The 14,373-nt window shown below is 45.6% G+C and overlaps 1 protein-coding gene across 1 annotated transcript in view; it reads right to left on the reverse strand.

The window, feature by feature from the left end:
* Nucleotides 1-14,373, reverse strand: part of LOC116976011 (calpain-2 catalytic subunit-like) — a 68,104-nt gene that overhangs the window by 28,198 nt on the left and 25,533 nt on the right. Inside the window, exons 3-7 of the mRNA XM_033025484.1 lie at nucleotides 13,582-13,700; nucleotides 10,938-11,071; nucleotides 8,250-8,418; nucleotides 6,611-6,694; nucleotides 3,042-3,127 (exon numbers count right to left, since the gene is read on the reverse strand). Coding sequence (XP_032881375.1) covers nucleotides 3,042-3,127; nucleotides 6,611-6,694; nucleotides 8,250-8,418; nucleotides 10,938-11,071; nucleotides 13,582-13,700 — 592 coding nt within the window. The remainder of the gene's footprint in view (nucleotides 1-3,041; nucleotides 3,128-6,610; nucleotides 6,695-8,249; nucleotides 8,419-10,937; nucleotides 11,072-13,581; nucleotides 13,701-14,373) is intronic.

Below are 14,373 nucleotides of genomic sequence, written 5' to 3' on the forward strand. Positions count from 1 at the left end.
ATATCGCCTTTCATCTGAGGGAGGTCTATTATTATCCAAGAACACAAATAACTATTCCTTAGAGCGTAGGAGGATGAGGGGTCTTATAGAGATGTACAAAATCATGAGAGGAATAGATAGGGTAGAGGCACAGAGTCTCTTGCCCAGAGTAGGGGAATCGAGTTTAAGGTGAGGGTGGAAAGATTTAATAGGAACCCGAAGGGTGACTTTTTCCACACAAAGGGTGGTGGATGTATGGAACGAGCTGCTGGTGGATGTAGTTGAGGCAGGTATTATCACAACATTTAAGAAATATTTAGACAGGTACATCGATAGGACAAGTCTAGAGGGATATGGACCAAAAGCAGCTAGTGTAGATGGGACATGTTGACTGGTGTGGGCAAGTTCAGCTGAAGGGCCTGTTTCCACACTGTATGACTATGACTCTCTAACCCAAATTGATCTGCTGCTATTCATATCATCTTAAAGACATTGGAACAACATAGTCAATCTTGGAGTACACTAGGTAATACACTTAGCTCCTTTTAAAGCCAAGATTCAGAGTTTTGTTTGGTTATAAAGTGTTACTGCAATTTCAAAAACGTCTTAAAGATGTGTAATTTTTTGTAAATGCCATTCAATGGCAATTTCTCAGTTTGTACCTGGGAGAAACACTCAAAGGAAAAAGGCATACTTAGAAACAAATGAATATGTAGAAAAAAAACTGCAGATGCTGGTTAATACACAAAAGGACAAAGAGCTGAGTAACTCAGCAGGTCACGCAGCACCCCTGGAGAACATGGTTGGGTGAGTAAATAAGTTTGCAGCTATTCATTTTGGTGTTTATGTGTTTGTGTACTTCCTTATTCATGCAGTTTAAAGGTATTCAGACAATGATGCACTCAGTTTATGCCAGTGTTTAATCACCCTTATTTTTGGCCTAAGGTTGGTGAATTAGCAATGTTACAACATTTTGAGATTTAAAAAAATCAAGTCTGCAATTTATCCCATCAGATAAAGCACAAAGAGAAGTTTAATTTGACACCTAATTCACTTTCATATCTTCAGTATTAAAAAAGTTATGGCAATTTTCATCTTGTTCCCTATTGCTTTTCCATTGACTTAACACAAAAGCTGTGACCGAGGACAGTCAAAAGCCCATAACTTTCTTATAAATTAAGAGAACTGAAAGAAATTTTCAGTTATTATAGATTGAAGCATTCTGAAGCAAATATGAAACAATATTACTTGGATGACCTGAAATTAAAGCATATAATTAGTTAGTTACCTAATTGTAGCTAATTGCAAAATTCAATTACTAGATCTAAACATCTATCCATTTCTTAAGAAAAGGTTAACATTTTTTAAATAGCCTAAGTGTCCAAATAACATTCACACAAGAATTCACAATATAACGATTTTTAAATCTCAGTCATGAATTTATAGGCCAAATGGAAGGAATTTAATGTTTAATTCCCGTAAATTAATGGGCTTTTAAATCATCTTGCAAGTGGGTTTTTGTGGAACGCGATCGATTGGATCGTTGCAGTTGCAGTGAATTTTAACCCCATATCGGCAGGAAAAACACTGCCGGTTCGTATGGGGCCAAAATCACATTTTCGCCAAGGAAATTTTGATTAAAGTCATCCTAAGAAGCAAGTTTATATGTAAAATAGACGACTTACCCCGTGTTTTGTCCCCTACGTGAGATCCGTCCCGTTGTAGGCGTTGAGGGCGTTAGAAGTAGCTTTTTTTTAATTTTACTCCAGCGATTAAATTGTCCCGCAATTTTTTTTAAAAACTTCCGAGAATGGAAGTCGGAACGATTTTTTTGCATCAGCTGGCAGGCCGAGGAAATCCATCTCGGACAGGCAGGAGAAAATGGCATTTTAATCCCCCCCCCCCCATCAAAGGCACCAAAGTCGTGCACACGGCCAGTGGCAGAACTGCAGCGCCGCTGAAGGTAAGTTTTGTAACGTCGCTAGGTGAATGTCTGGAAAATGTCTGCCATAGAGGTTTTGGAAGTTATGTCATCCAGAATGTCCATCTGACTCCCAGATATTCTCTCCGAAACACCAAAAACGGGCCTTCGAGGCCATGTCAAGACTACATTTTAAAGAATTTTGAACTTGAAGGATAAAAGATGGCACGGAACATGTGGCACTCCTATGTGCCGACTCTGTGTAATCTACAACTCCTACGGTCTTACCCTTTTATAGGATTGTGCGTGTGTATAGTAATATGTTAAATGACTGTATTATTTTTAAATCACTGTACAAGGTACAATAAAGTATCATTGAACCACAGTACTATTGACGTTCTTGATAACCTCCTATACCCTTGATAAATACCCTTTATGCTGTATCTATATCCTGTGGACGGCTTGATTGCAATCACATACAGTCTTTACCGTGACTTTAACACGCAAGAAAAAAGCTTTTCATTGTAGCTCGGTACACGCGAGAATAATAAACTAAACTAAACTAAACAAGAGCAGTGAAGTACATTGCTTGAGGCAAGTACATTGTTTGACTCATCAGCTGCTGTTGAATGGCTCAATGGTCTCATGGCATTTGGGAAGAGGTCAGAAGGTCATAAGGATAAGGAGTAGATTCAGGCCATTCGGCCCATCAAGTCTACTCCGCCATTCAATCATGGCTGATCTATCTTTCCCTCTCAACCCCATTCTCCTGCCTTCTCCCCATAACCTCGGACACCCTTACTAATCAAGAATCTATCTATTTGTGCCCTAAAAATATCCACTGACTTGGCCTCCACAGCCTTCAGTGGAAAATAATTCAATAAATTTACCACCCTCTAAAGAAATTCCTCCTCACCTCCTTCCTTAAAGAATGTCCTTTAATTCTGAGGCTATGACCTCTAGTCCTAGACTCTTCCACTAGTGGAAACATCCTCACCACATCCACTCTACCCAAGAAGGGTCACGACGTGTCACCCGATAAACATCTATTGATATGGGACAGCAGAATTCTGAAGAATGTGTTAAAGATCATAAACATTTGATAACCAAAATTGTAACAAAATTCCACCAAAACACCTACTTGTCGGACCAGCTTCCAGTCCACTCCACTTGACCCCATGGATTACGGACGCGGACCAATTGCTCCTCGTTGCCTTGATAGTCCACCTATAGGATTAAGTGACAAGAAAACATAACGTCTCCTTTTTCTGTCGTCTTAAAGGATATTCAATGCATACACAGCAAAACTCTGCATTTATAAAGCACCTTTAATACATCAAATTGTCCAAGGTACTTTGCGAGAATTTCGGCACATAAAACATGGCATGGGATAAGGATTACAGCGCAGGTTTTTTGGTGGACTTAATCCTTGGGTTTTAAAACTGGATGTTGATGCATTGGGTGTAATTTTCCAACATTCCCTAGATTTGGGGAAGGTACCATTAAGTTGAAAACTAGCAAATGTAACGCCTTTATGCAAAAAAAGGAAGGAGAGCGAAAGCAGGAAACTTTAGGCCGAGGTCGGCATCCTACGGCCCCCGGGCCGAATGCGGCCCGTAACCCAAAATCATCCGTCCCACAGGCGGATTATTTTCCCCGTAATCATGCGGCTATACCACATCCTGCGTATTTCAGTGGCAATTTACCTTATGATTTTAGAAATCCACTCCTCTGTAAATTTGGACAATTATTTCCTGATATTTTCACTAAAATTGTTCACCAAGCTGACTGTTTTTTTCAAATATCGCTGCTGGCCAGCTGCTGACGTCACAATGCCTTTGCTGCTCGCCACCAGCTGCGCAGACTTTCAATGCGCAGACAGTTATGCTCCCCACTCCCCGCTCCCTTCCTCCTCCCCCCTCCTCCTCCTCTTCCCCCCACCTCTTTCCCCATGACCACTCTCCCCCCCCCCCCCCACCAACTCTGGCCCTGAAACCTGAATCCTGCAGCCGGGAGCCGCCTACGGGAGCGTTCGGATGACCCCATCCCCCCACTCCGGAGTCTCGATTGAGGGCGCTGAAGTCGTTTGGTTGACGCGCGCCCCGCTGCCCGCTCGCTTCCTCCTCTCCCCCCTCCTCCTACTCTTCCCCCCCCCTTCTCTTCTCCCAACCCCCTCTCCTCTCTCCGATCCCTTCCTCCTCTCTCCCCCCCCCTCCTCTTCCCCCTACCTCTTTCCCCTGACCACACCCCCTCCCCCCCCCCCCATCGGGCCCTGAAGCCTGAATCTGGCGGCCTGCAGCCGGGAGCCTACCCCGCCCCTCCCTCCCACTGTTAATCGCACGCGCTGCCAGTCGTGTCGCTCGCAAGGCCTTTGAAAAAAAACACGCTGTCTTCTTGCAGCAAGGGAGCGAGTGATTATTGCGTTCAAGAACCAGCCCTCACCTCTGACGATGCGCCCCCTCCCCAACCACTCAAACTCTTCCCCCCCTCCCTCACCCACCTGCTCCATCTCTGCCTCCCTCACGCACTCTCCCCCACACCCCCCTCCTCCCCCACCCCTTCCCCCCCTCTCTCCACCCACTCCCCCTCCCTCCCCTTCCCCCCCTCTCCACCTCCCTCCCCCCCACCCCTTCCCCCCCCTCTCTCTCCACCCACTCCCCCCCTCCCCCCCCTACCAATCTTCCCCCTCTCCTCCCTCTCTCCCCTCCCAGCTCTCCTCCCATTCACCCCTCCCCACCCCCCTCTCTCGCCCTCCCCCTCCCCACTTTCTCTCCCCATCCTCTCCCGCGCGTTGAGGGAACGGGACCCTACGGGTCCCCCTTGGTCTAATACATAACTAAAACTCTGATCTTGTTATCTTCCGGTTTGCGCGGTTTTTCTATTTGCGCAAAAACGGTACATGATAGTGCTACGATTTTTCACCACCTTACCATTCTCCTGTGTTGCGAGTGTAACAAGTTTTGTTCCAATTGGTGGTATATTTTTAAAGTTATTGAGGTTTAAAAATCTTTCAAACATTGCATGCACAGATTGGTCTCTCCTGTCAGTCACCGCAACGCAGATTGGTCTCCTCTCCTGTCAGTCTCCGCCATGGCCAGGACGGCTGACTCCCCTTCCTGCACCATCACAGCACTGATTGGCCGACGGTGACTGACAGGAGAGGAGACCAATCTGCGTAAACGCAGCCCGCAGCAAGGAGAATATTCCGACGTGAAAGGGAAAGGCGGCGCCCAACTCGCCCGACCAGCTCCTGGGAACGGGGACAGGCCACGCGATGATCCAAGGCCTGGGCTCTGTGGCTGGCTCTCATCCGGACCCACGGGGATCCGCCGCCTTGGCACAGAGGCCAACGGCTGCTGCTGCGGGAACGCAGAGGAGCGGCAACCTCGAGATCCTGGGTAGGTGAGGGAGGCGAGGAGGGAGAGTGGGGGAATAGAGGACGAGGAGGGGGGAGTGGGGAATAATAAAAGGAGGAGGGGGGTAGGGAGGGGAGAGGAGTGACTGTGGGTAGGGGAAAGGAGAAGGAAGGAGAGGTGGGGGAGGGAAGGAGAGGGGAAAGATCCTGGGGTGGTGAGGGGGAGATTAAGGGAGGAGGGGTAGGGAGGGAGAGGGGGTAGGGGAGGGAAAGTGGGGGAGGTGAGGAAGGAGAGTGAGAGATGAGGTGGAAAAGAGGGAGAGAGAGAGGGTGTGGGGGAGGTAGTGAGTGCGGAATAGAGGGCGAGGAGGGCAGTGGGGGAGGTCAGGAGGGATAGTGGGGTGCGATAAGGAGAGTGGGGGAGGTGTGGGATGGAGGGAAAGGAGGGGGGTACGGAGGGGAGATGAGTTATGGAGTGAGTGAGTGAGTGACTCTGGATAGGGGAAAGGAGAGGGAGGGAGAGGTGAGGAAGGGATTGGGGGAGTGGAGGAGGAGAGGGGAAAGACGAGGGGGGTTGAAGAGGAGGTGGAGGGAGTGCTGGGGGATGAGGAGAAATGAGCTGCGCCTGAACAGTTAGGGCTATGGGTGAGTGGTGGAATATTGTGTTGGGGGAGCAGACCCAACAAGTCTGCACGGAGTCTAGTTCATCTTAAAGACAGCACCCTGACAGTGTTTTGTTTCCTCGGCATTGCACAGAAACATCAGTCAGAATTTTGTGCTCCAATCTATAGAGTGTAATTTAATTCCACAATCTTTTGATTTATTCGCAGGTGGTACAAACTGAAAGGCAGCTGACAGGTAGAGTATAGGTGCCACAGGCAAGGTGTTTGATGGCAGAGGTAAGGTGGCTGCTCTTACATTTCGTTCCAGAGGATAATCCTAGAATGTGGTCCAGCTAGATCTATCAACAAGTATATTCAGGTCTGTTCCAAAGGTATGTTGCAAGAATGATTTACTAGGCAGGGAAACTTGGGGTCCAAGAAGGATCTAAAATTCAGCTGTAGGACATACTTGAGCATAGAGAGTCAAAGACTGGACGGGTGAGAGAGTTTGAAATGAGGGCTATGCCTGGCAGCTTAGGGCAAGAGATAAAATGTCATTTGTTTGTTGTACCTGTATAACTTGTTTTATTTAGCATGAGTCACATCCATTAAAAGGGGAAGGGAGTAAAGCTCGGCTCCTTTCAAAGTAGGATTTGTGAAACCGCAGAGAAATAGTGTCGCACCCTTTCAGGAGATACAAAATGCACTGGTAGAGTAAGGATTATTTTATAAAAAACTTTATTTTAGACTTACTGTTTCCGCTCCAGTTAAAGAATAAGCATGACCTTTGACCAGCTTCTGTGAAGTAATTGCCTCTGTCTCTGCTGAGCTGGTGATCTAATGCACAAAACAATAATCCATTAAACAATCAACTATTATTTATCATTCAGGTCAGTTACTTGAATTTATAAGTCACACAACACCATGCTACTTTATCATTATGTGAAACTTTATTCAATATAGGTTGTTTTAGCCTAATAGTCAAAATACATATTACATTTCAATACTGTCAGATAAACTGAAAAATGGTCATCCGATTTAAATACAAGCCTTAAAGGTTTGAAAATTGGATTGTGACGGGAAGGGTAAAACCAACAAGGAACCTTAGAAAATAATTATACACAAAATAGTGTGATAAAACAATGCAATAACTGCACTCTGTTTATACCGATGCCAATAACATAAATTATGTAAATATCGTCAGGAATCCTTTAGTGGGCGGTACAGTGGCGCAATGGCAGAGTTGCCGCATCACAGCCCAAAAGGATGAGTTTGATTCGGACCATGGGTACTGTCTGTGCAGAGTATGTATGGTCTTCCTGTGACTACATGGGTTTTCTCCTGGTGCTCCAGTTTTCTCCCAAAGATGTGCAGGTTTGTAAATGGGGCTTCTAGAAATTACCCCTACTGCGCTGGGAGTAGATGTAATAGTGGTCAATGGACGGCATGGACCGAACGGCCTGTTTCAACGCTGTATCTCTACACAAAACTAAATTGAAGTCCTAGACGTTGATGTATAGAAAACAAATGTGTATCCTTTTAACAGAGCAATACCTGTAAATGCCAAATAACTCCTTTATTTCTCCAATCATTCTCTGACTGCATACATTTAATTCTTTATCTCCTCAGAAACAAATTACACATTTTCATTCAGTGAAAACCTTAGGAGTTTTATAGAGAAAATATAATTGGTCACAATCAACTCTTCTACGCAGTAGAGTCTATCCCACCATCTGCATAATTTCTATTGCACCTGTAAAATAGATTTCCTTACTGGATATAAAGCATCTAAAGGTAAATTTAGTACCGCAGTTCACCTCGACAATATTTTTTGACCATCACTGGGGTGGTCTGAACACAAGTTGTGACAGCGTCTGAGGAAGGGTCTCGACCCAAAACGTCACCTATCCCATGTTCTACAGATATGCTGGCAGACCCACTGAGTTACCCCAGTACTTTATGTCATTTGTTGGCATCTCACTCCAGATCTCCGGTGCTAAATATGCAGAACAGTGCTAGCTTATTACGGCTGCCAAAACATGGTTCAGCTGAGGCAGGTACAGTAACAACATTTAACAGAAGACATTTGGACAGGTACATGGATGGGAAAGGTCTAGGGGGATATAGGCAAACGCGGGCAGGTGGGACAAGTGGGGGATCATGGTCGGTTGCCCGATCTTGGGCAAATTGGACTGAAGGGTCTGTTTCCATGCTCTATGACCTATAGCTGATGTGTGAGCACGATTATATGAATAAGGCTACATTTTGGTAAACATCAATGATCTAATTCTCTCAATTAGCGCTATTTGATAGATTGTTATTGGAGTAAGCAACATTTTAAACCAAATAATGAATCCAAGAATGAAGAGTTCTGGATTAAGATAATACTTACATTAATGGAACAGCCAAGTAGTGACCCAGCTTTTAATGCCTTTCGTATGATCTTAAAGAGGTTGCTTGGTGCTTCATTTAATTCATACCACTCTGAAATCCCCCCTGTAAAATCCTCAAAGCCTTCAGTTGTAGATCCCCCAGACAATGCTTCATAGGACCCATTTAACCTGGGAAATTAATACATCAAAATTAATCCTTCATAATATAATAATATATAATATATCTTTTATTGTCATTGCACGTCAGTGCAACGAGATTAAGTATGCAGCTCCACTGATGTACAAGAAAGGTAAATAAATACAATACATAAATAAACAAGCTGAATTGATTGACGTGACCATCTGAGGGAGACTGTCCAAAGGGGGTGGGTGGGGGGGCACTCATTAGGGCCGGTTCAGAGCCGCTATAGCTCTTGGGATAAAACTGTTCCTGAGTCTAGAGGTTCGGGCGTAGAAGGCCTTGTAACGTCTGCCGGAGGGAAGTAGTTGAAACAGACCGTGGCAGGGGTGTGATGAGTCCTTATGGATGCTGAGGGCCTTCCTGAGGCACCGCGTGTGGTAGATGCCCTCCAAGGCTGGTAGCTCTGTCCCGATGATCCGCTGCGCTCTGTTGACGACGCGCTGAAGAGCTCTCCTCTCCGCCTCCGTGCAGCTGAGATACCACACAGAGATGCCATACGTTAGTATGCTCTCTGTGGTGCAGCGGTAGAACGTTGTCACAAGAACACAACGCAAGTCACATAAGAACACAAATATATAAAAACAGAGGCAAGGAGGCGGCCATTGGGCCTTTAAGTCTGCCCTGCCATTCAACATGATCATGACCATGGTCTCCATCTCCCCTTCTACACCAGCTGAGTACTTAAGACCAACTATTTTCTCTGGAATGTCAGAGGTTGAGGGGAGACTTGATAGAAGTATATAAAATGATTACAGGCATCGATAGCCTAGAGAGGCAGAACCTTTTCCCCCCCAGAGGGAAATGTTCAACATTAGAGGGCATAGCTATAAGGTGAGAGCAGGGCCGGATTTACCTATAAGCTAGACAAGCTTAACCTTAGGGCCTCGAGGTCTAGGGGGCCTCCGGCCAAGGCAGGACACCTACCGTTCAACTCTGGGCGGGCTCCCCTCTCTATCTCTCTCTCTCTCCATCTCCCCCCGCTATCCGTGTCCGGGCCACCGGGCTCCGCTCGCTCCTCATCCGCCGGCACGGCAGGCCGCCTTGCACATGCGCATTGCTGCGGCATGCACATCCTCCCCCCCTGCACATGCGCACAACCACGGCCAGCACATCATCGGCCGCCCTGCGCATGCGCACTGCAACGGCAACGGCAACTGGTCGGCGCTGGGCACTTTCTCCCTCGCTTTGAATTGTGGGAGATTTGGCCGCCATGGCCTCGCCACCAGCGCTGAAAACCAACGCAGAGGGGGCCTCACAAGTGGAACAGCTTAGGGCCTCTCTTCATCTAAATCTGGCCCTGGGTGAGAGGTGGAAAGTTTAATGGAGATGTGCAAGGCGGATATACAAAGTAGTGGTGGCCTGGGACGCATTGCACGGGTAGTGGTGGAGGCAAATACGATAGTGGCTTTTAAGAGGCTTTTAGATAGGCATGTGGAAATGCAGAAAATGGAGGGATATGGATCACGTACAGGTAGATGAGATCAGTTTAACTTGGCACCATGTTCAGCATTGGCATTGTGGGTCGAAGGGCCTGCTCAGGTGCTGTATTGCTCTATGTTCTATTTCATTTGCAAGCCTCAATCCAGTATCAGAAACACATTTCTGACGTGAAGTGAAGAAAGTGAAATTTGGTCAGAATTGAGGTTGCAAGCAGGCATTCCGGCTTTCAGAGAGGAGACAAGAAGTTTAGGCCTGTAACATGTTAATGAAAATCCTTCTTGAATTACAGTAGTAAATCATAGAGCTGAAATACTAAAGGTAGGGTGCGCTGGGGATGGATGGAATGATTATTCTGTGTGGTGAATGAAGCAAATTTCATGAGCTTGGGATATCCCAAACATTTTGGAAGTGGGAAAATGCAAGGAATCTAGCACCAATATTTGCACTGAAAGCTTCCACAAATAACCTGATTATCTTTTCTAATCATAGACTGCCTATTTGACAGGGCAAAGTTAGCCAAGGAAATGGTTCTACATTAAATCATTATCAGTCACATATGGGGGCAGAAATATAGAATCAAAGAACTGCAAATGCTGGTTTATACCAAGGACGGGCACAAAGTGCTGGATTAACTCAGCCGGTCAGGCAGCATCTCCGCTGAGTTACTCCGGCACTTTGTGTCGATCTTTCATACGAGAGCAGACTTGGCTTGCTTTAACAACTCCTTCAAACACTACCTCTGACAGTGCAGTACCAGCTCAGTCCTACAATGCAGCATCAAATAGATTCTTGGGCTCAACTGGGTGTCAGGAGTTTGGGGAGAAGGCAGGAGAATGGGGTTGAGAGAGAACGATAGAACAGCCATGATTGAATGGCAGAGTAGACTTGATGGGCCGAATGGCCTAATTCTGCTCCTAGAGTTTATGAACTCTCTGGGAAATTAATTCACAGATCTGACAGTGGTAAGATTTGTACCAAATTATGCAGACATCAAAAGCCAAACTAAATAAAGTGAAAAATGTCATGGCTGACAATACTATCTTCGTGGCAAAAATTGCAGACTTACTTTGAATAGGCTTTCTCCAGCAGAGCACTCCAGAACTCATTTCCTGAAGCTGAGTGCACAAACATCAGCTCATTATCCTTTGTGGGCAACCTGTCATCGATCACCACATCCACCCACTCTCCATACTGCCAGAACTATACAAGAACATCAAGAGATTATATCAGTACAGGGGTCTTCCGCAATTCCGAGAAGGACCAACACTATGAATTTTAAAAAATTAATTCAGATTTATTTTTTAAGCCAGGTCTCCATTCACAACCTTCATCACTTCAGCAACACTCTGCTTAAGTTTATCTTAGTTTAGATTAGTTTATTATTATTGTCTCGTGTACTGAGGTACAGTGAAAAGCTTTTTTGTTGCATGCTAACAAGTCAGCAGAAAGACAACACATGATTAAAATCAAGCACAATGTACAAATACAGGATAAATGGTATAACATTTAGTGCAAGATAAAGTCCAGCCTGAATATTATCCTTCAACAACAACCCTCTCTCTGTCTTCTATCAGTAAACCAGTTCTGCCTGCCATGAGGAACTTTATAAAATGCCTTACTAAAATTAATGCAGACAACATCCACCATCCTACCTTTCTCACCTCTTCAAAACAAATCCATCAAGTTAGTAAAACGTGCTCTGCTGAATGCAAAGTCTCCCTAATTAATCCATTCTCTTCTAAATGGAAGTAAATTCTATCCAGAAGAATCCTCTCCAATTGTTTCCCTTTCACTGACATGCGACTCATCAGCCTCATCCTACCCTGGATTATTTCTACTTCTCTTAGAGATGGAAACAACCTTGGCTATTCTCCAATCCTCCGGGACCTCACCTGAGAGGTTGGAGGAGGTGCAAGTGAACCTCTGCCTCATCTGAAAGGACTGTCAGCATCCCTGGACAGCGTTAAGGGAGGAAGTACAAGGACATCTGTTGCATCTCCTGCGGTAGCTGGGGAGGGTACCTGTGGCGGGGATGGTTTGGGTGGGAAGGGATGCTAACAATAGACGATAGGTGCAGGAGTAGGCCATTCGGCCCTTCGAGCTAGCACCGCCATTCAATGTGATCATGGCTGACCATCCCCAATCAGTACCCCGTTACTGCCTTCTCACCATATCAACTGACTCCGTTATCTTTAAGAGCCCTATCTAGCTCTCTCTTGATAGTATCCAAACCAGCCTCCACCGCCCTCTGAGGCAGAGAATTCCACAGACTCACAACTCCCTGTGTGAAAAAGTAAGGGAGTTGTGTAGGGAATGGTCTCTGCGGAAAGCAGAAATGGGTGGGGATGGGAAGATGTGGCTGGTGGTGGGATCCTGTTGGAGGTGGCGAAAATGTCGGAGGATTATGTGCTGTATGCGATGGCTGATGGGGTGAAAGGAGAGGACCAGGGTGATTTTGTCCCTGTTGCAACTGGGGGGAGGGGGAGCAAGAGCAGATCTGCGGGGTAATGAGGAGTAACATAACAGATGTGGACTTACCCAGTAACAACTGCTCGCAAACTCCTGCCCAATAACGTTGTCTGCTTTATACCAATTTAGTATCTTCCCACAAGGTTAAACCTTTTCCCCATTCAAAACTTGTAGACTTGTGATCACTCTCCCTAAAATGCTCTTCCACTGTAACCCCAGTAACCAAGCCAGGCACATTTCTCAACGTAAGGTCCAGTATGCTCTCTTCTCAGGTTCAACTATCTACATACTGTTTCAAGAAACCCTGCTGAATACACCTCACAAATTCTTTTCCATGCATGCCTTTGTCACTGAACAAGTCCCAGTCAATATCGGACAAGTTAAAGTTACCCATGAAGCCGACTCTGTTGCTTTGGCATCTTTTGGTAATCTGTCTCTATATCTGTTTCTCTATCTCCCACTGGCTATTGTGGAGCATGCAATACAATCCCATTAGAGAGCCTGTACCTTTCTTATCTTTAAGCTTCACCTATATTGCCTCAGTATGTCCTCTCCTAGTGCCACTGCGACAGTCTCGAGCTTAGTATTAGATTGGGCGGCAGAGTGGTACCCCTGACAGAGTTGCTGCCTCACAGCACCAGACACCCGGGTTCAAACCTGACATCGGGTGCTGTCTGTGTGGAGTTTGCACATTTTCCCTGTGACTGCATGGGTTTCCTCCCGGTGCTCCAGTTTCTTCCCACCCGTGTGGGTTGATAGGATAATTGGCATTTGTAAATTAACCCTGGTGTGCGGGGAGTGGATGGAAAAGTGGGATAACATAGAACTAGTGTGAACGGGTGAGTGATGGTCAGCACGGATGTGGTGGACCGAAGGGCCTGTTTGCACACTGTATCCCTAAACTAGACTAAAGTAGCGCAACGCCTTCACCTCTTTTCCCTTCCTCTCTATCACATCTGAAACAGTGAAACCCTGGAACTTTGAGCCGCAGTCGTGTCCCTCATGCAACCATGTTTTTACAATGGCCACACCACCAAATCAGGCTCCAAGTTCATCTGCTTTTCCTACAATACTCCTTGCATTGAAAAATAAACACATTTCAACCCATCATCTTCACCATACTTGGAAGAGACAAAACTCCAGGTAGCTCTTTGATCCTCATTAAGGAGCCACCTCCAATTCACACTTTGGCATCCTGCTCCCTTACAATGAAATGTAAAGGTCATCGTGATTTGACTTACCCGGAAATGGAAGATTCCTGCATAATCAGAGCCAAAGTCTTGTTCACAGGGAACCACTCTGTTTAGAACCTCATTGTTTAGGGTTAGTGATGCAATAGCAGCCAATAGCCAGCAGTCACCTGCAAAGAAAAAACAGAGGCAATGTTATGTTCCATAATCAATGAAAATGCACACTTTCATGTGTCAGGTTTATTTATCCAACAACTCCAGAAATATCCCTGCGCAAAACACTAGTGTTTCTGCATCTGTGTATCCACGGTTGACTGAAGTGGGAGAACCGGTAGTGCAAGGTTGGGGTTAGGGCTGAGAATGAAGGGAAGGGTTTGCATGCCAAAAACTATAATTAAAGACTTTGCAAAGATGCTCCTAATTAGAGCACAATCAATAAATCATTCAAATGCACGCACCACCATACTTCTATCCTTCTGGTAACAGGCTTCTGAATGGTCCTTCCATAAGCTAGGGTACAGTCCAAGTCTCCTCTACCCGATTGCAAACATTGGACTTTGTCTCTGGAATTGTTGTACTACAACGCTGAGAACTATATTCCACACTCTGTATCTTTCCCTTCGCTCTACCCGTTGTACTCGAGTTTGGCTTGATTGTATTTACATATAGTATTATCGAACTTTGATCAGATAGCATGCAACACAAAGCTTTTCATTGTATCCCAGTACATGTGACAATATTAAAACTAAAATTACTGCAGTATTCAGAGATCATGGATGATCTTTGCGCGTGCTATTTTTCTGCATCCTCCATTTCCTTAGATTTTGACAAATCTACTCCATT

The sequence above is a fragment of the Amblyraja radiata genome, chromosome 8, assembly GCF_010909765.2.
Source record: "Amblyraja radiata isolate CabotCenter1 chromosome 8, sAmbRad1.1.pri, whole genome shotgun sequence".
NCBI lineage: Eukaryota > Metazoa > Chordata > Chondrichthyes > Rajiformes > Rajidae > Amblyraja > Amblyraja radiata.